This window comes from Abrus precatorius, unplaced genomic scaffold (genome assembly GCF_003935025.1).
Source record: "Abrus precatorius isolate BTA unplaced genomic scaffold, Abrus_2018 Scaffold8, whole genome shotgun sequence".
In the NCBI taxonomy this organism is placed as follows: Eukaryota; Viridiplantae; Streptophyta; class Magnoliopsida; order Fabales; family Fabaceae; genus Abrus; species Abrus precatorius.
This window is the reverse complement of record NW_020874428.1, coordinates 35,130,433-35,157,988: the sequence shown is the minus strand read 5'-3', so window position 1 is coordinate 35,157,988 and position 27,556 is coordinate 35,130,433. Positions and strand designations below refer to the sequence as shown.

The 27,556-nt window shown below is 27.6% G+C and overlaps 3 protein-coding genes across 3 annotated transcripts; all 3 read left to right on the top strand.

The window, feature by feature from the left end:
• Positions 1-6,508: 6,508 nt before the first annotated feature.
• LOC113874775 (TBC domain-containing protein C1952.17c-like) lies at positions 6,509-9,390 on the top strand. Its single transcript, XM_027512989.1, has 10 exons — positions 6,509-6,820; positions 6,919-7,031; positions 7,158-7,170; positions 7,267-7,371; positions 7,511-7,663; positions 7,754-7,852; positions 8,030-8,173; positions 8,672-8,851; positions 8,934-9,050; positions 9,208-9,390. The coding sequence occupies exons 1-10, from the start codon at positions 6,509-6,511 to the stop codon at positions 9,388-9,390; spliced, it is 1,419 nt and encodes a 472-aa protein (XP_027368790.1).
• A 6,280-nt stretch (positions 9,391-15,670) lies between these two features.
• LOC113847969 lies at positions 15,671-16,531 on the top strand. Its single transcript, XM_027477310.1, has 2 exons — positions 15,671-15,940; positions 16,039-16,531. Exons 1-2 carry the CDS (start codon positions 15,769-15,771, stop codon positions 16,293-16,295), a joined length of 429 nt encoding a protein of 142 aa, XP_027333111.1. The 5' UTR covers positions 15,671-15,768; the 3' UTR covers positions 16,296-16,531.
• Positions 16,532-25,096: 8,565 nt separating this feature from the next.
• On the top strand, positions 25,097-26,807 carry LOC113847919. Its single transcript, XM_027477250.1, has 3 exons — positions 25,097-25,153; positions 25,607-25,769; positions 26,456-26,807. Exons 2-3 carry the CDS (start codon positions 25,612-25,614, stop codon positions 26,595-26,597), a joined length of 300 nt encoding a protein of 99 aa, XP_027333051.1. The 5' UTR covers positions 25,097-25,153; positions 25,607-25,611; the 3' UTR covers positions 26,598-26,807.
• The last annotated feature ends 749 nt before the right edge of the window (positions 26,808-27,556 follow it).

The window sequence follows — 27,556 nt, the reverse complement described above, 5'->3', positions numbered from 1 at the left end:
AAATACGTCAATTAAGAGGGAAAAAAAGAAACAACTACCATTTTGTTAATTCATGTCTCTTCCCGGTTGATTTGATAAGTTTGTTTACAGTACGAGAATTCAGTCTTTGTGAAATAATAGGTTAATTCGTTAATGTTACAGCATAAAATGTGTGTTGGGATTGGCCACGTTTCGAGGGTTATGTACTGCAATGCATTGGAGGTGACTACTGTGCCAGTTTATGATGGCTGTGATAATCTTAATTAGAGAACTCCTATCAAGGTCTAATGTAATTTTGCAGAGTACTTATCTCTTTGACGAAATAAAGCCGTTCTTGGCTGATTGAAAAAACTACCATTATGTACATAACGAAGAACCAAGGCTATGAACAAACTGTAAAAAGATCCCTCATATTAGTGAAGTACCAAAACGACTAGACCATCGATTGCCAACGAGGCTGTCAAGCCATTTTGACTTTTTCACCTGTTACTAATTCATGGTGGATTTGTAATTGTAGATAGTAGAAATGTTAGTAACACGGTTCAAACACATCTTTTAACATATTTTTTGTAATTAATTTATTTTATAAAAATTAATATATCTTATATATAGATTTATCTTTTGTAAATTATTAGATGAATAAGAGCTAATCTTAAAAGATGTGCATTTTTTTAATTTTTGAATAATCAGCTCTAAGAATCAGTACAGTCACCTCTCACAAGTTACATGCACGCGTCTATTTAAATTTCCAATGCCAATCTCTGTGAATCCATTTCCCATTTAAACAACAAAATCATTTTGATTTTGAGATGTTATACAATATATATCATACAATATTTTCAAGCCATCACCACCAATCCCACGATCATACTAAAATAGAACACTTCTATTAATTAGTGAATGCTACAGCACATGGATATTTTAAAGTTGTCCATAATGCAGCAATCAAATATGGAAAATAATCCTTTGATTTTAAATGTGTGAAATGAGTGATAAGAAGAAAGAGAGAGTAAAAGATGTAACAGATGATATGATTGAAAAAGAAGGAAAAAAAGAGGAAGATGAAAAATATGGATATAAATATGATGATTGAGCAAAAATAACAGCCGTAAGCAGTAATTCCTAAAATTTTTTACACATTTGTAATCTCTCGTTTAGAAGATTTTGCATTTGCTCAGCAGTCCTTCTCATCCTGTTATTTCTGAGCTTGGTCGATCTCTTCATTGTATTGCAAGCCATTTGACTATTCCTCCAATCTCATCGGTGTGCGTCAAAAAAAGGATAAAAATTTTTGCTCAATATATATGAGCTCTTGTGCAATGCTTTCGACAAAAGAGGTTTTACAATACCAAAATCATTAGATGAATTAAGTCAGGTAATTTTGCAGTGTTTTCACTAATTTTGGGGGTTTGTCGGTGGTCCCCTAATGAAGAGTTGAAGCAAGTTGGAAACATATAAACTTGAAAAAATAGAAAATGCACCTAAAATTGAAAATATATAGATATTAATCAACAGATCATGACAGGTAAGTTTTGCCGTCCATGCTACGCGCTGTTTATTTTTTCACATTTCCAATTTGATTCTTCAAATTAGATTAAACCATCTGTGAGGGACAAATTCACAACTTCATAGTCTCAAAAACTGATATTGTCTTAGTTAAAACTTTATTTAATTATAAATTTTTGAAATATAAAGATATAGTAATTACGGGTGCTTAAAAATCTCAACAATTACAATATATATTAAATTATGAAAATGAGTATAAATTGGTGTTTGATACATATACTTTTGATTCAAAATAGGTGATAGAAGATACGATACGTCTACATCAACGAACGTACGTTTGGTTTTAATTAATTATCATGGAAATATATCGTTTTGTTTAAATTAAATTAAGAGCTTGATTGGTTTGGCACAATGGTGTATATAATCATTTTTTCATAAATAAAAAAATATAGTTACAATCTATTACACTCGAAATCTCATGTACGTTTAATAGTAATGATCCCTTCTCCCTTAAATCGATTTCACAGGTAATGCAAGTTATAAGTTGTTTTCTTCCATAGTAAATATGATTTGATTGAAGCATTAGCTTTTGCATAATTAGTTTTCCTTAAAAAGAATAACTCAATTATACACTTTTTTTTCACACAAATAATTTAAATGCACAACGTATTTTCAGAAATTTGACGTGTCTAAAGTTGATTAATATATAAGCATACATTATGCATCCACAAATGCGTAGACGTATTTGTGGATTAAAATAAGTAAAATATTTTTAAGTCTTAACTATTTATTTATAATTATATGATTAAAATTAATTTATCTCCCCTCCACTAAAAGAAATTCTTATATATATGAGTTAATTTTGATGATATGAATAGTCAAAAGTTCCCTCACATTAATTCTTATTTAATAGGCCTCATATGATTGTTAGTTTGGTTAAGCGTGGTTTTCTTTTGCTCATTTATAATAAAGGTTGAATGGTCCCGTGTAGGGCTCCAACATTATGTAAGTTACACACACTTATTACTTGGTGCATCCGTCTGCATAATGCAAAAGGCCAAGAGTTCTTGTATTTAAAAGGTGAAGACAGCTTTCGAAGTTCTTTCACATCATTGAATCGAATATCAAGACTCTTCCAGCCTTCCTTGGATCTGCTCGTGGTTAGGTTTACCCACACACAATATATATATATATATACTTTGCGTGTTTGATTGGTGATATTGAAATAGGAAGCCCTTCCCTCAAACCTTTAATACAAAGACACTTGGCCCGTTCCCTAGTTGTTCAGATTTAAGAATCAGTGTTTTCTACTACATTACTTTGCGTATGTTTATTTCAATTTTAAATTATCACCTAATCAAATCTATTTTTCTAAATACATTCTGGCAAAATAATTAACAAGTTTACATATTTTAATTTAGAGACATTATTACTACTTTTATTTTTTAATTTTGTTTTCTTAACAATTAAGTTTTTATTTTATTTTGATCCTTTGTCTTCTTAATTATTTTGTTTTAATTTAGTTTATTTGTCAAATAATTGTTTACTGCAACACATTGAGATTTTTTTTTGTTAATTGTAACGATTTGTCACTATCATAATTAAAAATTAAAAAAATAGATCAAACTAGAGAACAAAAAATAGTTTGAAGACCAGAGTAAAATAAAAAATAAAGATACATTATCAAAGTATTAATGTTTCCTATTCTAAAAATTATTTTAAGAAGTAACTTAATTTTTATTAACACAAAATGTATCTCAAAATTATTAATTAAAAGGTCTTAATTACTGACAAGTATCTTGATTAAAAATTAATTATATATTTAATAAACATTTAAATTGTTTAAAATTAACATAATATTTTTTTACATTTTAAATAGAATATTTTTTCACAATTTTTTCATTATAATAACCAATATCCTAAGATTATTTTTTATTTTTTATTTTTTAAAAACAAAATATAGAAACCTTAAATAATTCCCTGCCCAAAACAATCTGTGCGGTAGGATAATGTTTGTCGTTTTTTGTTTAGTTTGATATAGCGTTTGTCTTATGTATATTATAAAAAAATGATTATTATGCACTTACATACAGAAATAAAAATATAGTAGTTAAATAATATAAAATAAATATAAATATTATTATTAAATATTATAATGATTACATTTAATATGAAAATAATAAATTAAATTAATATTATTTTGAATATATTAATTAAAAATATTTTTATTTATTAAAAGTAGAATTTTCATTGTTTGAATTGCTAAAAAATAGACAACACCTTTTCAATCTTGAAAAATTATGTTTAAAATTATTTTTCATACATATAAATACGAAATTGATATCTTCTTCCAATGATTACAAATTAAGAGCTTCTTTGTTTCAATTTTGTTTTCTAATTTATAAAAATTAAATAAAACTTATGTTAACAAACACTTTTTTTATTCTTAAAAATAAAAAAACAAACAAACTCTAAATAGATGTCATTTTAGATTTTTATTTTGTAGATAAAATATATGTTATTTTTCTAGTATTTCTTAGTGTGAAATACAAATAAGTTAACTTCTTAACAACATCATAGAAGAACCTAATTAATGTTACATCTCATTTATAAAAAAATGCATAAAATTTGAATAAAATAATATAGCATTTATTTTTATATTCATATTTTAAAAATTACGCATTTTCATTCCATATTTATGGAAGCAATAACAATTTGAGCCCTATCTCCATATCTATTGGATATTAAAAACTTCATACTCGATACTTTTGTTTACAATTTGATTAACTACCTAATAATTATTTTATATTTTTTAACTAATAATAATAAATAAATAAAATTCATTTTTAAAATACATTACCTATGATGCAAAGTTATAATAAACACAAATACATTACAAACTCTTAATATTAAAGAACCAAATTATTATACATTAAAAAATTACAACACTTCCTTTAATTTTTTTTATAAGATATTTGAACTAAATTACATAAATTAATGAAAATATTAAATTTAATTTTTTTAGTTTTATTATTATTCAATATTATTTAATTTAATTTGACTACCAATATTTAGTTTTATTGATCTTAATTTGAGTTTTACTTAATTTATTTACTGAGGAGAAATAAAAAACAAAGAATAAATTTAATGCACTTTGAAGTTTGTTTCTTTTCAGATTCTCCCTTACATGTGTTCTGAAGTCTTCCATGGGCAAAGCCAACCCTTCAAAACCTCTAACTGTTAACATAAAAAGTAAAATAGGATTAAAATATATTTTATTTTATTCTCTTGATTTATTTAGTAAATGGATTCAAAAGGGAAAAATCATATAACTTCCATAAAGATATTTTTTAATTGCTGAAGCTCCATATTAATCACTTTACAATACAGATTATTTGATCAAATTTTATGGTGTATTTAATATTTAATCATACTTCTATAATTAGTTACGATTAATATCTAAGGAAAATTTTAATATCATTTTTTTCTGTTTAAAAAACGTTAACCATATATTCATAATTTAAGTGTACATTTTTAATTCTTATGGTATATTTACCAACTGTCTTTATTTTCTAAAAATTATCATGCGAATTGTTATGCAGATAACATTACTAAAGAACAACTCTTCTGTATTTAAATTATTTGTTAATCTTTAATTATTCACTTTAAACAAATTAAAAAGTTTAAAAATCTAAAAAAATACATTATATAAAAATAAATAAAGTTAAATAAAAAACTAAGAATATAATATTTTTATAATTATTAAAAATAATTCATGAATAAACTATATCATTATTTTATTAAAAATACTAAAAAATAAAATCGATGTCAATATTTTAAGGCTTAAAACATCATACATATTTAACAACGTATTATTAAAATAGAAATATTAAAATAATAATAAAATATAAACTTAAAAATAAATTTTAAATTTTCATTTATGTAATTATATTTATTTTAAATTGCACCACATCAATTAATTTTTATAGATTAATAATTTTTTTTATAGTTAGTCATTGAGTTATTATTAAGTTGAATAACTTGTACTTAATTAAGTTTTAATTAACTTTTAATTGAATTGAGTTAATTAAATTCATTATATCGCTCAAACCTCTGGAAACTCTAATTTTAAGTATTTAAATATTTTAACTTATTTTTTTAATTTTTAAAAAAATATTTTAAGAATATGAACACGATACATGAATCATTTAATCAAAGATTCAAATACGTCACGTCAACAAAATCACGTATTATTATTAAGCTGTACGTTTAATTTTTAAATTTATATATTTATCCAACCAAACTAATTTTAAACATACTAAGCTATTATTACTGTTACCTTATAAGATACATTAATATTTTTAATTAATTTTTTTTTATATTGAATCTCAAATTTACTTGATTTAATAATTTTGTTATAAAATATAAAATTAATTAATTCAACTGTTAGTTTAAATTTTGTTATTAAATAAATAAATTTTATAAAAAATAAAATTATTATATTTTTTATTATATTATTTTATTTTGACGGATAATATTTTTTTAAATATCAATAAATATCAAACTTTAGATAACATATAAATAATTTAAATTATATAAAATTTTGATATTTATAATTAAAAAATAATATATAATAATTTAAAAGTTAAAATAATTAATTTTATATTTTATAAAAATATATTAAATAATATAAATATTTAAATTTGATGCACTCTTTTTTTTTACATATATTATTTTTTAATATTAATTGTTTTCCGTGTGCCTATGCATATAGTCAAAGCCCAAAAATGCCCGGTCCAGTTGGCCCAAATATTTCAATGGTTTAAATTTGTGGCGCCTTCCTACCATTCAACGGTTAACTCCTTCCTTAACTACCATTCTTCTTCTGAGTAACCGAGTTTGGTATCTGAGTCATAGAAGAGTAGAACGACAACCCATGCTCCTCTCTCGTCCTTCCAAATTCCACTTCCTATCGTCTCAACTCGGCCGATCATCTCTATAAACTCGGTCTTAGCCGACCCCCATGCTCAAGCTTCCAGCTCCGGACAAGACTCGGAGTGTCTTTCCCGACCGGCTAGGCAGCTTGGTCGCCCGATTTGACGAAAAAGGAAACGAAATAGGAGGATCCGAGTTCGAACTCGAGTCTGGCGAAGAGCTGGAGCCGATTCGACCCGGCGAGTTAGGGTTTAACAGGGAGAATGAAGGTGGTGACGAAGTTATGGATGATGATAAGGACCAAAAAGTCCAGCAGAGATTGAACAAGGGTTCTTTCACTCCGGTTTCTGTATTGAAATCCATTTCGGAGGATGAGAAAAGATCGGATCTCGATTACGAGGTTGGCCGTGATTGGAGAAGAAATATGGAAATGGTTATGCATGATTTCCTTTAATTTTGCTCTTTATTGTTCCTTCATTTACCTCTTTTATTATCCAGCTTTCTCAAGGTGAGATTAATTTGGAAAAGCTGCAAAGAATTGCCAGCACCGGTATTCCTAATGGAGGAGGTTTGCGTGCAACGGCTTGGAAGGTAATTACTTCATCATATTAGTTCCTAGATATGGAATTTCAACACTTTGGTGCTCACATCAATATGTGAATTAAATACCTTAATGCTTATAATTGATAGCGAGGAATATAATATTATATTATGCCTATGACTTTCATGCCATCTAGTGATGAAGATATTGTACTTATGTTGCATTTGCAAAAGTATAAATTCCTTTGATTGTAGTTATGTCTGGATAGAAGCAGCTGATTGTCTTGCTATGATTTCCTGAACCAGCTCCTCTTGGGTTACTTACCTTCATCTCATGACCTGTGGGAGAAGCAACTCGAAGAGAATAGACAAAAATATGCTAATCTGAAAGAGGAGCTTCTCCTGAATCTGGTAATACACTGCTGATTTGTACATTTTCACGTAAGTAGTTACATAAATATGAAATGTTTACCTGGCTGTATCTGGTGTTATCTGTGTTGTAGCTCTTGCTTTCCAGTTTTCACTGATCATATTGTTGAATCTAATACAGTCAGAACATATCTGGAGGGAATATGAAGAAGTAAGTTCCACAAGGCAGCACGAGGACAATGATGTTGATGGCCCCCTTAGGCGACTAGAAATTTCTCATGAAGACCACCCTTTGAGCCTCGGTAAGACAAGTCTTTGGAGTCAATATTTTCAGGTAAGTTTCTCCTCCATTTCAAAGTTAATTTTGGCTTAATGCCTTCAGGATAGTGAAGTCTATGCTTATCACTGTCTGTCTGTCTTGTAGCATACAGAGATAGTAGAACAGATAGATCGAGATCTGCAGCGTACACATCCAGATATCCCATTCTTCTCAGGGGAGTCATCATTTAGTCGCAAAAATATGGTAACTAACCGCACCCAAAAAAAAATCTACAAGTTTTCTGTTAATTTGTTGTGAGTTCTGATTTTATGTGAGCTACTTATCAGACGATCCTCAATTTTGTTTTCACTTATCAGTGTAAAGTAGTAGATTTAGGGAGTTCTACTATGATTGAAGTTTTTCTCGATACTTTGCCAATAGGAAGCGATGAAGAATATCCTTCTCCTGTTTGCAAAATCAAATCCTGCAATTTGTTATGTGCAAGGCATGAACGAGGTCTTGGCACCATTATACTATGTATTTAGTAGTGACAATGACAAGCAAAATGCTGTAAGCACTTTCCCAGCATAACTGTATAGTGTGTGATTTGTGCCAGTTTCATTGTTTCTTTGGCTAGGGTTAATAAATGGTATATATGACGTACAACATGCACTCAGCAGGAAACCAAAATTAATGGTTGAAGAAGGGTCACTTGTGTTTTCAAAATTTGAATTTGAGTATATAATATATATATGTCTTTCAATACTGCTTATGATTCTCTATGCTCTCACCAACATGTGCGGAAGCCTGAAAGTTATACTGCTAGACAATTTGGACGTTTAATTTCTTTCTGTTTTAGACATGAACCAACACCGGTCGAGTATGATTCGTAAAACTTACCAGACTGGTTATTAGACTTGGCCAGTTTAAAATTACATGTTGCTGTACAAAAATTGTCATCCTCTTGTATCATACTTCACAATTTTGTTCTTGAAGGTTGTCCGCGCAAATAAATTCCGCCGACGAAAAGGAATATAATTTTATCCTTTGTTATTTATTTATGCTTTGCTTTCCTTCTACTAGGAAAATGCAGAGGCAGATAGCTTTTCTTGTTTTGTTCGAATCTTGGGAGACTCAGTGGATCATTTCTGCCAACAATTGGATAATAGTTCAAGTGGCATCCTTGCAACTCTTTCTCGGTTGTCAGATTTGTTAAAAGTAAATGACGAACAATTATGGCATCATCTTGAATTTACAACAAAGGTAGAACCTTTATACTTTTTTTCTTCAACAGCTTGTACGGTTCCATTCTATTTAAATTGATGCAATTGAATCTCTTGAGCAGGTTAAACCACAATTCTATGCATTCCGGTGGATTACGTTGCTACTCACGCAAGAGTTCAGATTTGAGTCTATCTTGAGAATATGGGATACACTTCTGAGTAATCCTTTTGGTGTTCAGGTATCTCCCTCTGAACCAAACTCCTCGGCTATCTTTCCGGATAAATTAATACTCAATTTTGCAATATTAGTGCAGATTTTACAGTGTTTGGCTGCTTAGTCTTTTACTATGTCATTTAGATTAATAATAAGTTGCCTAGCTAAAATCTTTTTCGCAGGATATGCTTCTTCGAATCTGTTGTGCAATGCTACTTTGCGTGAAAAGTAGACTGCTAAGTGGTGATTTTGTGGCCAATTTAAAACTTTTACAACATTACCCTGATGATATCAACGTAGAATTCCTCCTCCAGGTTGCCCAGGACATTAGTCCTGACACATCTTGTTATAGTTTACCCCTTTGATTTATTACGCGTACACTGTTTTTGTATAATCTCATCAACATGTCATGCTTTGAAAGTGAAATACTGAATAACCGATACCTACCAAAAGAGACGTTCATTGCAGATAGACCAAAGAAAGGAAAATAAGAGCTGGTTAGTTTTGTAAACGACTAACAGATCCAACCCAAAAATAGCATAATCTATCCATCTATTCTCGAGTTGAAATCACCAATTCCCTCTTTCCTTGTTCCTTATTGAAACATCCACAATAATTTTCATTCTTTTTTACACTGTTACCCATGTTTCTCTCCTTCCGCCTGGATTTTCTTTTGTCTTTCCCAGAAAATTAGGAAGCAGAGAATTTCCAATTATGGGAAGAATGATTTACAGAGTGGCGCTTCATTTCCCAAGTTTCTCCTATCGCCATCAATCCCTCAATCCACCCTGCTTCCACTGTCAGCAAGCTCATTTCCAAACATTCCCAACTGTGATTTAATCAATCCCATTTCTCTCTGCACCCCTTGCATCCACAAGTTTTTGAGTGTGCTTAACGTTTCCCAGTTCTTGAGGTTACTTTCCCAGGTTGTGATTTCACTCTTAATATCATATAACATGATTTTGATTTAAAGAATACATAATTGAGGACTGCGAATATTTTGAGAGAGAAATAAACGAGATAAATGATGCACTATGTTTAAAATAGACGGAATCCCAATATGTGAAAATCTTCAATTTTTAGTATTTTACATTGTCTTCGGTTTATTATTAGATTTAATTTAAGATGACGTTTGGTATAACATTTTTCATTTTTAATTAAATTATTTTTAGTTTTGCACTGGAATCTTATGAGAAAATACCAATAGGAAGTTGATTTAAATAGTATATGATTGATTTTTATACAAAAGGTCTCAGGTTTAAACATTGTGTATGAAAAATTGTTGCTGAGACATAGTTTATCATGTAAATATTTTCAGTCCAAATAAGGTTGTTTTCATAAAAAAAACTATCTATGATGAAAAAAAAAATATTTTGAGAAAGTCCTACCTTCGCCTAATAACAAATTAACATGTTTAGAAAATATTGACATCGCCCTTTAGAATTTATTTTAAGCAATAACTTAAAGTTTTGTTAAAAAAATATTTCTTATATTTTAGAGTAATAAAACTTTTTCATAGAAATTTTTTTATTTTAAATCTTTAAAATTAATTTTAAGATTTATTGTTGAAACAAATTGATATATTTAGTTCTCTCGACTAAATATGATAATTTTTTATTCTTATATTACATTTCTTGGAATGTTATAATATTTCTCGTACTAAACACCGCTCAAGTGTTTACAACTTAACTTAATACTTAAATATCGATATTATATATTCAGGCAAAAAAATAAAAAATAAAAATCTATGCACTAAATTAACATCCTGGTCAAATATATCAACGTAAACTAGTTGGTTTAAGCTTTTCTTGTAGAGAAAAAGCATTCCTAAAAAAATTATGTCTAACATTATTAGAAGAATTAGCTTTCTAAAAACTTTAAAACAAATAAACTCTAATTATTTTTTTAAAATAAAAATAATATTTTGAAAAATATAAAAAAAAATCATAAAATTATTTTTTTATTGAGAATTTTATTAAAATCAACTTTTAAGACTGAAGATAAACAGTTAATAATAATAAAAGTTTATTAGAAAAAAATATTTATTATATTTTTATAACTTTAATATAATAATTGTATTTTTTTATAAAAATGTATTATTTATAAATATTTAATATCAACTCTAAAATCTTTTATTAAAAAAATATTTGTGAACATATGAATTACATTGCTTTTTTTTTCTACAATTCCACTGTTTTCTTTTTTTGTTCGAAATCTATTGATTGTTTGGAAGAACAAAAGTAGGTGATTCTCTATAAGGTCTTTTTAAATAAAGAAGACAGCAAAATTTTAAGCCCATGTGCTATATAAATTTAGCTTTAGAGAGTATTCATGTGATTTTTTATTTTTTTACAAATGAAATTAGTCATATGATATTTAATAGACATAATTGCATTTCTGCTCTTTGTTGATGGGGGGATACCATTGAGCTGTGCATGATTGATTAGTCATATGAAATTAGTCATAATCATGCTTCCAAAAGCCGCAATGTACAAATTAAACACGGTAGTTGAGAAAATCCGTAAATTAGGACTGGACTGCTGCAAATTATCATTTTGTAAGGTCCCACCTGCGTAAAAATTTTTAATAGTTTTTGCCAAATGTTAATCTCATTTTCTTGAGTAAAGAGTAAGCCATCAAAAATAGTTTTTTTTCATTAAAAATATTATTTTTGAGAATAAAAATCATAAAAATATTTTTTAAAAACTATTTTAAAATATTTAAATTCATTCATAAAAATTAAAATTAACGACTCTGATAACTTTATAATGACACGAGACATTCATTGGAAATAAATAAAGCGAAATAATTCGCAACATGTTATCATTACAATATCATTAAAATTTTTAAATTTTTTTTACATTTATTTATATTTTAAATTTTATAATTAAAATTTAGAGTTTTAAGTTATTTTTAACTTAGTTTCTCTGTTAGAACTATTTTAGAATTTTAATTACATAAACTTAATTGAAAAGTTTCAAAGATTAACTCATTAGTTTGTTTAATCAGTAAACTCTTTAACTAATTTTTTTTTTCAGACAAGTCCACTTATTTTACAAAATTGTAGCTAAAGATTGAACTGAAAACTTTTAAAATATATTTACAAATTTTTAAAGTATGATTAAAAATTTTACGAAATAATTTAAATTTATTGATTCTAAGAAATTGAGTTTTTTTTTTTTTTGGGTCCAAATTGAGTAATGTAAATACTGTTGCTTTTCTTGTCATGGAATAAGTAAGGATGACAATGAAATTTATACTTATAAAAAGACAATTTATAATGAGAATGATAAATATTTATTCAAAGTCAAAGAATTTTAGACTGAGTACAAATAATAAAGATAAATATAAAAATTTAATTACCAAATAAACATAAAAACGATATTAAAATTGTTATTCATACGAATATGAACATATCCTTACAACATAGATATAAAGTTAGATATTATGATACTCTATTAAGACTCAACCCATTATTAACATTTTACGAATGAGACATTCTTTTAGGCCAAAACTTTTTCTGCCGGAAATGTTTTTTCGAAGTGTGTTTTAACAAGAATGATAGTTAGATAGCGATTTTTTTTTTTTTGTTAATCCATTTACTTAATAAGCTTCTCATTTGGATGATGAGAGGAAATTAGTGAACAAAAAAGAAGAACAGATAAAATAAATTTAATTTATTATTATTATTTGAATGGAGAGAAAACTTTTGATTTTTCTCTTATTTAATTGAAAAATAGTGAAATAAATTTTGTTAAATAAACTCTTTAATATTATTTGTGATTTTAATATATATATATATTAACCTCCCATTTTCTCTCTATCAAGGAAGCATCGCATTTTTTTTTCATTTTTCCTCTTTGTTGAGTGATATGTAATTTTTATAAATATATTTTATTAACTTTTTTTTTCCTTTTCTTATTTCAAGCAAACAAGTGTTGCAAATAATATATGAAAAAAATTAACCAGAATATCAAATACATTAAAAAAATCATAAAATTAAAGTTTAAAAAATTAAAAATTTGTTACTATATTTCTAATTAAAACTCTAATTTTATATTCTTTAACTAATATTTTAAAGAAATATTTGTTTGTAAGACAAATTACATGCGTATTCAACTTTTCATTTGGTTAAATTTTATTTAATCTTATTATCATCTATTTAAGATGAAATTTGTGTAGAAATTTGAAAAGAAAAAAATAATTTAAAAAAGGAGAAAAAAATTAAAGTTAATAAAAATTACTCTCAAATTCAAATAAATTAAAAGATACAGGATTAAGAACATTTTGAAAGATTTATAATTTTTTTGTCTGAAAACTCTCGAATAATAATAATTATTATATAATTTTTTTCTTTTTAAAAATTAATTTTCAAACAAATTTTTAAAGATATTTTTGTAATAATTTAAAAAATAAAACTTTAATGCAATAACGCAAGTGTGGATGATATTATTTTCAAACAAAATTAGTATTTTATAATAATAATAATAATTTTTATCTCAATAATTAAAAAATGGCAACAGATATTAAAATAGAAATATTAATTTTAATTAAAGGATAAAGTTACAGTATTGATGGTATTATACAACATTATATGTAAATTTTAAAATGTCAAACGCCCATTAATTATAACTTAAAAAAAAAACATAAAGAGTGGGGTTCTGGGCAGCATGCAAGAAGAGTTATTTTTCTAATTAGTCTTCTCAATTGTGCTGTTGAGGCAATATTTATAAGCAGAAAACCTCGGCGTGACAGACATGTCATGGCTTCCAGAAGCTCCATTTATTGGATCACATTTTTCTATTTAATCATTCCACAACTCCCCATGCTTCTTTAATATTATACTGTTTTCCGCTAATCTTTTCCTTCTTCTTTTCGTTGTATTTTTTTTATTTAAATCAATAGAAATAAAGGGAAAATATAATAAAAATTAAGTTGAATAAATTTTTATATTATTTAGTAACAAATATTTTTACTATATTTTTCTCAATAAGAATTTATTAATAATTTTATACATCATAATAATAAGTTTCAGAAAAATAATATTTTTCTTATAAATTTAAAAGATAGTTTCAATATGGAATATACATTGCGTGTGTTTAAAATATTAGGCTTGAGTTGTAAAACACAAAATAATAGTGAGGAATGCCTTGTTTATTTAAATAAGTTGAATTAAACTATGGAAGTGTTTGACTTTTTTTAAAAATATTTATTTAATTTATGTTTTGCTTTAGTTGGCAACATCTTTACCACAAGGGTACTTCAGTAGGATGGAGAAAGTGAGTATAGGTTGAATCTACAATTGTGTATAAGATATTGTTTATTTTAACAATCATAGCCTTTTAAGATTTTATCCTTAAAATGCGTCTTAATGGTTAAAAGGAGTGCATGTTTATGGAGAGAAAAATATATCCTTCTATTGTCAAACACAAAACTCGAGCACTCTCAAAAAAATAAACAAAAGTCGAGTTTATATCTCATGATATAGTTATATAATGTTGAATTAATATATTAATTACTTAATTTTAAACAATTTAAGACATTTTAATTATTATTTTCATCATATTAATTAAAAATAACCAATAAAAATATTAAAATTACGTAAAAAGTATATTAAAAATTATGAAATTAATACATTGTCATATCTTTAAAAAAAATAAAAACCAAACTTAATTTCTCCAACAATATACTGGTTAACATTTATCAATAATTTATCCATTTGCAAGTCCAATCCTTAGTTGCATTCGATTTCAATACTCAAATCTTGTTTGTTTTATTTTTAAAATTAATTATTCTCAATGTACACACAGTTTTAATGTAAAAATTATAACTAAAATTAAAAATTGAACTTAGCATACCCTTTTCTAAATTCTTATTGGAGCGTACAGTGATGACACATTGTAATATTGTTATTCTCGATCAAAGGTTTATATATATAACTTTAAAATACAAAAGAGAAAAAAAAAAACATAAAGATATAATGTATAATTAATTACGTAAACGCCATTTGAATTAAATTTAAGTAAAATAATATATAATATTCGTTATAAATTATAAGTACTAGCACATTAATCATAAACGTCACCAAGACCATAGCCCATAAAAAATTGTTTTAAGATTTTGTGTGTAGATCATTCTGGGTGAAATGAAACTTAACAAACTACTGAATTTCAATGAAAGGTTTGAACTCAGGTATTGTTATAGCATCAGGTTAATTTGTCTACTGTTTGAATTCATATTTAAACGGACATAAATTTAAGTTTATTTTAATGATATTAATTAAAAAATTTAGATTAAATTTATGTTTAAAGACTTTTTAACATATTTCTAAGTACATACTCAATCTTTAAATTGATATATTTTTATTGTACAAGTCACGCAACACGTAAGTTGCAATGATACGTCAGTGCTTACAAAAAGAAATGACTGGGTGAGTAAAATAGCTACAGGTCCTTACCCTCTCTTCTTTACCTTTTCTTCAATCATTCGTCAAAGAAGTAACTATTTGGATTGGTGCTTCTCTTTATTTATAAAATTAAATTAGTTTCTTATAAACGAAACAACTTTCCATTTTATATGACATAAAATTATAATATTATAATAAATGTTGCTGGCTGCTGCTCATACTTCACCATTACTATATAATATCACTCATCTCTACAAAGAAAACTCCTCAGTTCCCACCTCTTCACATTCATTATAATTCTTCTTTTCTTTTCTTTCTTCTACTTCTTCTTGAGATCATGTCCTCAATGATAGGCTCACAAGGGGTGGTCTTTGCAACTGCCATGGCTGTCTCAGGTACTGTAATCCTTCTCGCTCTGCGTTTGCAGAGGTCTTTCCCTCCTCTCCACTTGCCTGTTCACGAAATCCACTCTTCTCCAACTCCGATTCTGCGATCTTGCTTATCCTCTGGTGGGTACTGAATCTTCCCCTGTTTCTGTATGCACACGCCACATTTACAAAACTGTTCCTTTTGCTGACACAATTGTGGGGTTCTTGTGCTTTTGCAGATGGAAAGAAGAGGGAGAACAAGAAGAAGAAACGGGTGCACTTTGCGGAGGATGTGGTGGAGTCTTGTAGAGATGGAGAAGAGTTGAGGAAGCGACGAGGGGTGAGTGAGGATTCTTTCAAGTCAAAGTCAGAATCGAAGGTTGAAAGGAATTATAATGGCGAAACGAAGATCAGAGGAATGCCTGCTAACAGAGTAGCTTTGTATAATGGAATTCTTAGGGATCGTGTGGCCCAACGTTTGGCCTACTCTTATTGATTTGGTTTTTCTGTGAATATTCTGTGATTATGCTTCTTTTCTTTTTGATTTTTTTTACAAGTATAGTAGAGGAATGGTCCACCACTAACTCTCTTCATAGGACACAGGGTATGGTGTCTTGTGAATGGTGAAGGGAATTTTGTTGATAATTTTGGATAATTTCCGTGTCCCCATGTCCTCGTAACTCCAAAACCATTTCTCTCTTCCTCTCTTTCCCTTGTTTCTCCTCTTTTCTACTCTTCAAATTGTAGTTGAATTGTGACATGTAATTACAAATAATATAATTATTGAAGAAAGAAGCTTTTTATTTTTATTCTTTTAATTCCAATTATAAGAGTTGGTTATTTTTCCTTTTTCTTTCATTAGGTTAATTTTTGTTATCATGTGTTAACTTTGGTGAACCCAAGGGAAAGAAAGAACTGTATTGATTGGGTTAGATCCTAACGTGCAAATAACTTCGGGTTTTTCCCACACGTGTCTGCCGCGCGTTGTGCCTTTTTCTTCGTAAGATATGATGCCTTATAAATTATGTAATTGTAATGGGAACATGGTTATATAAAAAAAGGGAGTTACCTTTATGGCTTTCTCAACAAGTAAGCACGAGGCCAACCTAATAGTGAAATGAAGAATTGACGTTGACCTAACCTCCTAAAACGTTACTTAACCAAATTCATAATAATACTTGAGATAAAAACAAAGCTATCCATTATTTTCCCTAATTTGAAAGCGGATTTTCTACCAAACTCACAAGTAAGTGAATCCCCCCCACCCCTCTCGCGATTACACAAAAAAGTTCTATGAGACACCAATTTCGCCAATTCCGAAGCTCCAATTTTACTCCTGTTTTCTCTTGCCATTTTATCCCAAGCCTGTCTTTTCTTCATCTTACCCACGAATATGGATTTAATTGTATGAGGTACAATTCTCACCATCCCCACTCCCCCAAAGAAGAGGAAAATGGACAAAGAAATAATAAAAAAAAAAACTACTGTATCATATCTATAACATGTTTTGTTGTCGCCAAAACCATCTTAAGAAAGACACTTAGCAATTGGGCGTTGGAGACAAGCAAAAGCAGCAAGGCCTCTAGAGACCAACATGGGCAACTGAAAAATTTGTTGGGCAACTTGGGTTGCATTTATATGGGAACAGAATCTTTAGATCAACTCCTTTGTCCCATTCTTTCAAACCTTTCATATAGTATTTGAAAGAAAATTTACGAGTTAGCAGCGAGTGGGGCTCTTACCCTATGTGTGCGTCCCATATTTTCTCTCTTATTTAATATCTTATTTCATTGAAGTTTATTTTAGCATTAAATTATTCAGTGTCGCTGGCGTGAAAGTAGTTGCATGTTCCAAAATCCTAGAGGGTCGGTTACCCAACAAGCACATATTTGAGTGTTTGACTAATCATCCCAACCAATGAGAAACAAGAGAAATTGGAACGGTACCGCCATGTCTACATCCCCCCTCGTCACTCCAACATGCTTCAACTATCATTTGACAACCCATGTGAAGTTCTCACGGTACTGGTTACAACTTGAACCAATCATAAGTACAAAACAAAGAAAAGGTAAATTTTTTGAGGTGGGAATGCCTCAGAATAAGAATTATATAGTTGGGTTTTCTAGTAAATTACCCTGCATAAGGGAACTCAATTCAAGTTTGCTTCCGCCGCTGAACCACCTTGCTTGTGAAAGTCTGAAATATGAGCAAAATTGGATTTATATTTGTTAGAAGTTATGATTAATATTGATTCGCTAGTTTGTTTCTATTGATTTCGGTTTCATTTGAACTTTGTTAAAACCGTGAATCCTAAATTTGGAACCGAATTAATGTATGTTTATTAGAGACAAAATTTGGAACAATTTTTTTGCGAAGACAAAGTAATGAATTATGTCATAAAAATTAAAATAGTAAGCATAACAGTGTGGCAATCATTCATTTTGAATAGAAGGCAACAAAACCATGTGATTCGTGAATATAAAGTGTTTTTAAATTGAATTTGGCTTTCCAGAGCTAGGAAAAGTTCTCATTGATGCACTAATATATTATTATTTCTTGCCTTGTCAGGGCCCTCTTGATTGGACAAAGGTTATATGCAGGTAAATCCCACCAATTATGGAAATCTCTCAACTTCTTTGAAGTTCTTGGATTTTGTGAAAAAAAAAAATTACCCATTATCCATGTTACGTATGAATTACATATTCTTCTAAAAATAATAAAGTTAATGAATGATGATCAATGACCAACAGTGAAATCGAAAAGAACCGGGATACTTTAGTTAATGGACATGGGTATTGATAGGCAAGAATATGCTTTGTTCCCACTTTTTCCTCTCAAATTTCATCTTAGTCGTATATTTTTGACGAACATGGTTACTGTCAATTATCACATGGGCTATTTTATAATTGACATTCTACCTGTCCTTGATCTCTTATCTGAACATTCTTACGAGGCAAGAATTAGTCCACGAAGTGCAATAGTTGATGGGGGGTCTTCTGAGTAAATCAATAATATTATAAAAAATGCAGTATAAGAAAAATAATACCAAAATTTGAACACCGTGCTGATAATGTATCACTTTGATGCAGTTTCTACTTTCTATAATCCTAAGATCTTGGAAGCATGTGCTGGTGTTCTTTAAGCTTCAATAATTTGACACTAGACTTACAAGAGATCCCTCCAAAACGAAGGGTTTTTTTTATTTTTTTTGCAAAATGTGCAAGTGCACCTAATAATATAATATATTACTCAAATCATTGGTGGTCATGGTGACCATTTAGCTTTTGAGACTCTTAAATGGCAGCAATCTTCTTCATGGTTGGTGATGTGGGGAGTTTAAGTGAGGCAAAAGCCAATTTGGGTGGATCATGACACACTCCCATTCACAAAGGCAACCACAAAACAAGATGACATCTGCAAATCTCAGCGATGCATATTTGAATTCATTTTCCCGTGACTTCATCAACTTTATGTATTAGCTTTTGTACAAAGAAAAAGGAAGTTTCTCGGAAACATAGGGTTCTTTCCATGCGGGCCATACTATGTGTACGTGCCTCTCCACTTGGTGAAAAAATGATTCAATGCTTTTTGCCAAATGTAGGCTATCAACCATCCATTTATTTTATATAATAAGCAATGCTCCACCAATAATGCATCTTAACTCATTCTTATCTATGATTATTAAGGGTGTATTATTATCTTCTAAACAACTTTATTTTTACTTCGTTAAGAAATTGCTAATTTACTATACTTATTTAGGTTCTTATATAATAAGTATAACTATTTTTTTAATTATAAAAAAATTCTTAAAAATATTATGTTTTTATTTTTCATGATATATATACATATATATATATATGTATATGTTTAAAAAACACTTATTCATTATAATACAAGTGAATATATTTATTTATTAAAGAATGAATCATTAATTTGATTATGAATATTTTTAAAATACTTTGTAAATTTAGAACATATAATTGTTGTTTTTTAATCTTAAAAAATTTGTTACTTTTTTTTATAAAAAAATTGAAAATAATATAAATTATTTTTAACATGTATATAAAGAGGCGTGAAGTTTATTTGTACAAGGGTTCAGACGGAAGTTACGAGATTCTCAAGATACGACAATGAAAATTTAAGCAAAAGTTTATCAATTTTACGTTGAGAGAGGTGCTAACGAAGAACCAAACAAGTCAGTAAGAACAAATTATAGTATTTAATATTATTAAAATATCAAATTTTGTAATATTTATAATTTTCAATAAAAAATATTATATAAAATTTGATTATATGCCGTTAAACATTGGTTAAGAAGAATGTTATTATATTACGTTAAAAGCGACCTTCCATGGCGTTTAAGGTTGAGAGGTCAGTCGACAGCACCAAACCCCTTGCCATACGAGGTAACCAGAATTTTCTTTACCATATGAACGGTAAACAAGGGCGGCGTGAGATAAGATTTTTAAATAATTTGGAATGCTTGTACTTTAATGACATCAGTTTGATATGTTTATTATATGAATAGTTGCTAAGCTTGACCAATTATATAGTAAATATAAACATGGTAGTTGACGTTTTAAATGCCCATTATTCAGCAATGACTAACGTTGCTGTTTCAGAGTTCAATGACTCCCTCCAGCATAAATACCAAAGAAAGAAAGAGGCTTAAAATGTTTCATTAAAAAGCCCATTTTATCCATAGTTGCATCAAATCAAATTTGTTTCCGTTATTAGATTTATAGAACATTATTGGCTTCAATAATTCTTTTGATTAGTCATTTATTCCTTTTTATTACCGTAGGAAATTAATCCTTATGACTCGTTAAATTTTAAGATGACAAGGCTAAAAGAAGGAAAAAAAAAAAAGACAAAATTTAAACATGACTCTATAGATCTGTGATATAGATTATATATTGATATCAATGTGATAAACCCTTCCCACAAGAAGACTATTCTGCTAACTAGTTGTGTTTTTATTTCTTTAATAAAACATTAATATCTGCAGTGCATTTGATTTTATTGGATAATAATCCCTCTCTCTCTCCCAAATGACATGATGATATGATGCGTACTAAGGGTAAACAAATCTTAAGCTTTGTTTACGTTATAAAAATAACTAAAGAAGAAAAAAATATACCATTTAGATGGATGGAAATAAAATAAAAATATGCTTTTATAATTAGATAAATAAATAAGAGAATAAAATATATAATAATAATAACAGTGATTACAAAAATAATTTGTTTAATATAAACTTGTTTTTTATTACTTTTATTTTTCAATGTTTTATATTAATTTTAAAAATACTTATTAAAATCAACTTAAAAAACAAGAAAAAGCCTCAAGCCTAATTTGACACCTACTTTCAGTCTTTCACGACAAGAAAGGGGCAAAGATAAAACGTGGGACTCGTTATTTTTATTTTTTACTAAAAAATAAAACAATTAAATAAAATTGTTCGTGGTCTATCAAGGTTTTCCATCCACATGTCCTCTATAATGTACATATCTATATACTTATTAATTAAAAATATATACTTTGTTTTCACAATTCACTTATATTTAAGTTTTGTTAATTTGTTGTGTTTTTATATTTTTAATAGTTTTAAGCTTTTTCAAATGGCCTGCAAACTATTGCATGAAAAATTATATATAAGTGTTAAAATGTGATATTTATAAATATAATAACTATTAATATAATTGAAGTATTGACGTCAAAAATCTTCTAACTTTTGTACTTATATATAATTTTTGGACTTGTTTAAATATAAATATAATTAAAATGTACTATTGTATAAATGTTTTCAATAAAATTATTTAATCATAAATTATCGTGTCAAAAAATATTTTTAAAATTTTTTAATAATTATTTTAAAGTTATATTCATTTAATATTTTAATCAATTATAATATAAAATATTTACACTAACAATACACTAATTTTTAAAAAATAATTTATGATTTAAGATCATCAATATCTGTTATTTAGTTATTCTTATACGTAAATAGGCTCATATATCTTTAAGGCTCGTTATTATTTGAAATAGAAATATGAAAGTGAATAACGCCTATCATACACATTTTTATACGTGGGAAACTTGTTTCGACGTATTCAAAACATGCATTCAGCTTTTTTTTGGCTGTATATTATAGACTAGTTTTGTATTTGAATTTAATATTATTTTAACATAAACTGTATTTTTGAAGTTAAATATGCATAAAATTTGGCAAAAAAAACGTAGTAATTAAATAACTATATTAGCTTCTTGCATGCAATGTGCTTACACTTTAAGGTTTTTACAGTGCGTTTTTCCCCTTTGTGAATAAGACTCTTCGGTTTTCTTATATAATAGTAAAAATTTCATACTCTATTTTTGTTAATTTTTTTATAAGTAAAACATAAATTATTAGAGAGTTCAGGAGAAATTCAAAATCTATATATATAGAGAAAAAATTAATATTTACTCAAAAAAATAAAAAATAAAAACATACTTATACATAACTAAGATAAATGTAATTTCGTGGGTTCAAATAATAATCAACTAATAAAATAGTTTCTCCCTTACTAACAAGTGATAGCTATTTCTAAAATTTCAGAATAATAGAATTTAGATATTCTCTTTCATCCAAAACACCGTTGAAAAATACAATTTAATTTCTATGTAATCACAGAGACCACATTGTACTTATCCAAACAATTAATAAATATATATCTTTTTTTTTACTACAACTAACACCAACCCAAAAAAGTAAGCGAGTCGATAAATTTGAAGGTAAAACTAGTAAAAATCAAAGCCAATGTGCACTAAAGTACTATATTTAAGATGAAACTGAACACGTTAAAAATAAATAAGTTGAAAGTTCTTTCAAATAATGACAAAAGTAACAAGTTATATCATCAATTTGAGCACTACAATTAATTAGTAAATATTTATAATAAAGTACATTCAACAACCCCATTTTCATTAGTAGTTTTTTCGTTGCCATTTTTTTTCTCACTAAACAGTTTAGTATCATCCATTTAGAGCAGCTCTAATTTAGTTTTGTGTTTTATTTTCTACTAATTAAAAATCAAATATGCACGTCAAAAAAGTTACAATATTCAATACTTAATACCTTAAACTTCATTTTGTTAATTAGTTTATTTAATTGTTTGTTCAATAATTCCTTATTAAATATGAGTTCATTCATAAACTTAATTATAATTTTTTTAAAAATTAAAACACATTATTTTTATAAATCTTAATAATAACATCTAAATACTCTTTAAATAAAATAAAAAACTTTAAAACATAAACTAAAACCAAAAGTATAAATAAATTTAATTATTTTAGCTTAACTCATTAAATGCTCGATCAAAATTATTCATCTAATTAAATAATAAAGTTAAGTTTAAAATTAAATTTGACAATCTGTAAAATTCAAATTGATATTAATAATTTTTTAAATAGCTTGCATATATAATATTTATTATTTTTGTAATAATTTTTTTAATCTTAAGACATTTATATTTAGATAAAATTAAATTTTTATTATTATTTTATTTAACATAAAAACATTTATTTAAATATTAAATCAGTAAATAATTTTTATTTAAAATTATTAAAAATAAATAACTTATACATTTTATTAACTTCAACACTTAGAACCAGATTTAAGCATGTAAAAGTGATAAAATTGAAATTTTATTAAAAATTATTTATTAAATTGAAGTTATAAAAGAGTATTGAATTTTTTTATTTTAATAAAATTTTACTAGTTTTTATTCTTTAAATTTAATCTTCAAGACTAATATTTATCTTTTTATAACTTATAAATAAATTAATTAAATTTTAAATTTAATTAAATAAAACCCAATTTTAAAATTTATTTTAATTAAATTAAAATATATAGTTTTTTTATAAATCAAGCTTGGACCTAAAATAAATAAACCCTAAACCCTAAACCCTAAACCCTACAAAAATAAGTCGATGCTACAGAATAACAGAGCGAGGAATAACTCTTACTAAATATTTTGGAGCCAATGTTCCAATTCAAAAGGGGGATTGGATAGTCCAGGGCAGAAAACCCCACAAACGATGACATAAGTTTAGTATCAACTTTTGAGTTTTGAAATGAATGCTTCGCTGTGAGTGAGTGCGTGCGTGCGTGAGTGGGAGAGGGCCCACATTAGAAAGTTGCTCACAAGTTCATTAGTTTCATTAAGCTGTTCCTAAACCATTGGCTGTTATACCTAATTCATTAAACTAAGCATTCTTACCTTTATCCACCACCTTTTCAATTGCAGAAAATTAATTTATTTGAAAATATTATCTATAAAAATATCAGATTTTTAATAAACTATGGAAAAGTGTAAAACTTGACAATTTTTTAAATAAAATAAGTTAATTTTAAATTCTAATAAATTCATTATTTTTATTACAAATTACTATTCTTATATTTTCATAATTTTTATATTTATTATAAATTTTTAAATATTATATTTAAAAAATATTTAATTTTGTAAAAAATTGAATAATCCGATTATCCGAATAATAAAAAATGACACATTAAAATTTTTTTCAAAAATTAACACATATCTTAATCATGAATGGCTGGATTACATGGTCCCGGATAAAATAATTTATCCAACTCTGCCGTTTATTTTTTCCAATTGCTCAGCATGACTTTCCTACTTTCTAGATGACTCTATGTGATTGGATGCATACCAAGGTTGCTTTTTATTTTTTTATTTATGTTTCTTTGTTATGTTTGGAAGAAGATTTTTGGAGAAAAAAATAAAAGAAAGATATACTTTTTAATTTTAAATTAAAAAATTATATATTATTTATTATGATAAATATATTATTAATAAATTAAATTTTTCTTAATATATTAATTTATATATATTTTTTAAAAATTATTAATTTTAAATATACATTTTGTCTTTTCTTCTTTTTTTTTTAAAAAAACTCTCGTTCCTAAACAACTTTTAAAGCTTGCAGTGCCAATTGATTTGTAAGCTACCAACCTCTTTGATTTTAAAATGTATATTTATTAGTAAAAGTATATAATGATTAGAAATCAATATATTTTTAATTGAAATAATGATATTTTTTGTCTTCTAATTGAAATAATCGTAGTAGCAGGAAATAGTCATTTCTTTTGGAGGGGGGAGGGCCTTCAGTGACGGGCCTGTCCGTACATCCACTATAATCCAATCACACTTAGTGGGCCAAATCTAACCCTAAAACCCACTTGCTCTGTTACTCTGCTCCAAATCCTCGATTCTGCTTCGCCATCTACGCGAACGCAGCTGTTTCAGTTGCCGTTTACGCTCGCTCTTTACCTCTCACACCCCGTGTGAACACAAGGTTCGTCATTTTCACGTCTTTTCATTTTTGTTAAATTTCATTTCTGTTGTTTTAGTTGAATTATTTCAATGTTCGAGGATCCATTTTCTTTGTTTCGTTTCGGTTCTCGCTGAAATTTTGTTATTTATACATCAGATTAAGAACGGCTTTATTTACACCTGGACACACCTTTACTGATTTGCAATTCTGCATTATATATCGATTAGGGATTTAAATTAGAAATACACGTGATTTGATTTGCTGCCACTGTATCTTCTTTCCTCTTTGCACAATTATATTAGAATTCAACACAGCTTGGATATCAACACTAACTATTTTGCTAGCTATATTCTTAATTCAATTGCTAGATTTTGTTATGCTGGTTATGGAATATTTTATTTATATACCGTTGCAAGGTCTAGTGTAGTATGTTTCTGAATGTTTATCGCAGCTTGTTGGTTTTTCCTTCTTCAGAAATCATGAAGGTGCGGTCATCTGTGAAGAAGATGTGTGAATTTTGTCGGACAGTTAAACGTCGAGGGCGTGTCTATGTGTTGTGCTCAGCCAACCCTAAGCACAAGCAACGACAAGGCATGTCAACATCGGCAAGTGAAGCTCCATCTAATCCCATGTATGCGTTCTTTTTTCCTGGTTCTTAATTACTGTTTGGCATGGATGATTTGTACAACCAATACTAGCTGTTGATTTTTCGGGATATCATATTTTGACTTCGTCTTGCTTTTCTTGCAAGAGGAATGTTGGCAATACAGTTTTTTATAAGACTATATTGGATGCACTCTTTAGTCTTTATTGATGAGTGAATTACATGTTGGTCCCATTTGGGGCCGTTTCGTTTATAATTTAGTTGAATTGATTTTGGGCCGTTGAATGTGATTGAAATACGTGCATATTGGAATGTGTATTTTTCAATTGAAAGGGCGAGAATTGATTTTGTAACTTTATAGCAAACAGTGTTAAATAACCTGGTTTTGCACTTTATTTAGTAGGGCGCACATGCAATTTAGCTGATACCGTAGTGTTGAAGAGAGTACTAAAAAGAGTTATTACCAGAATTTTTCTTGCAATTTTCTCCTAAATTCCATTTGCCATGGATAAACCCTAGTGCAAATACTATTGTTGATCAGCATGAAATTTTCTTCTACTTTGTTCAATTTCACTGTGTCACGGAGATGACAAATTTATTTTAATTTGCTATATTAACTTGTGATTATCCAAACGCTGCCCTAATGATTTTTGTTTCATCTACTCTTAATGCCTATTGAATTCCAGTAACTTGATTGCTGAAATGTGAACTCAATTCAGGTCCATAAGCGGCTCCAACCAGGTAATTAGACCTACTCATGTTTTGGGCACAGGTCTGGCTTCTATTATTCCAAAAAGGCACAGCTTGTCTATGTTGTATGGATGGAGGGTGGGCCTGGCATCTATTCTGTCCATGAAGTAGTAAAAATAATCAGTAACCTTAAATCCAGATATTACAAGGAATATGTGTGAAGAAATTGATAATCAACGGTTCTGGATTAAGGCCTCTGGCCTGCATTCTTCATACTTTATATTGGTTGATGAAGTTGTCTCAAAATTATTTATTCCTCACCGTATTTGGTATGCTTCAAGGATTTTGTTTCTCCTTCAAGAATATGATCAACAGAATGTAACCTTGTGGTATGTTTGGTGTTCACTGTTAAGTGATTGATACACTTCACCTTCTTTAGACCTCTATCCTTATCCCTTGAGCCATAGACGATAACTTTTTGCAATGTATTGTTATGTGTTGATGAAATTTTGCAAGTGTATTAAATATTTTAAGTAATAAAGGATGAATAGAATATCTTTTTCATGATATTGAATTACTAATTTTTCAGTGTTGCTACTATTTGAATCATGAATTGGATAGAAAGAATGGTTTTTATTGTATTAAAATGTGAAACTTACAATATTTTTATATGCAAAAGGATAAAAAATAGTATCACTCAAGATTTAGAAAATAATGGTTATTAAATGTTAGGTTTGGAATTATTTTATTTTTCTTATGTAATCAAAATTTTCCCTCGATTCAATTTATATGTCTCTTGTTAAAAAAAATCTCAATTAGGTTTTGATTTTATTTCTTGATATCTAACTCCTTTGTTCAATTCACGAATCTTAATACCCTCGGTGAATTTAAATGAAACAACATTAGGTAAGGGGGATTTAAAATATCTCTTTATCAAGTAGTCTTATTCTGAAAGTTTTAAGCAAGTAAGGTGACTCAGTTTAAGGTTTAATTGAAGAACTGATTTTTCAATTTTAAAATTGAGTCTAGATTTGCTAGTTAATTTTTTAGAAGCACAAAATATAGAAAAAAATCACGCAATTAAGAAAAGTAAGATTGAGATGTAGCCAGTTAATTTTTGAGAAACATAA

Coding starts and splice junctions, on each gene's coding strand:
- LOC113847919 (XM_027477250.1), top strand. CDS start 25,612: ATGAAGGTGCGGTCATCTGTGAAGAAGATGTGTGAATTTTGTCGGACA. Junction 25,770..26,455: donor CCATCTAATCCCATGTATGC/GTTCTTTTTTCC, acceptor AACTCAATTCAG/GTCCATAAGCGGCTCCAACC.
- LOC113874775 (XM_027512989.1), top strand. CDS start 6,509: ATGCTCAAGCTTCCAGCTCCGGACAAGACTCGGAGTGTCTTTCCCGAC. Junction 7,853..8,029: donor CATTTAGTCGCAAAAATATG/GTAACTAACCGC, acceptor CTTTGCCAATAG/GAAGCGATGAAGAATATCCT. Junction 8,852..8,933: donor ATCTTGAATTTACAACAAAG/GTAGAACCTTTA, acceptor TCTCTTGAGCAG/GTTAAACCACAATTCTATGC.
- LOC113847969 (XM_027477310.1), top strand. CDS start 15,769: ATGTCCTCAATGATAGGCTCACAAGGGGTGGTCTTTGCAACTGCCATG. Junction 15,941..16,038: donor GCGATCTTGCTTATCCTCTG/GTGGGTACTGAA, acceptor GTGCTTTTGCAG/ATGGAAAGAAGAGGGAGAAC.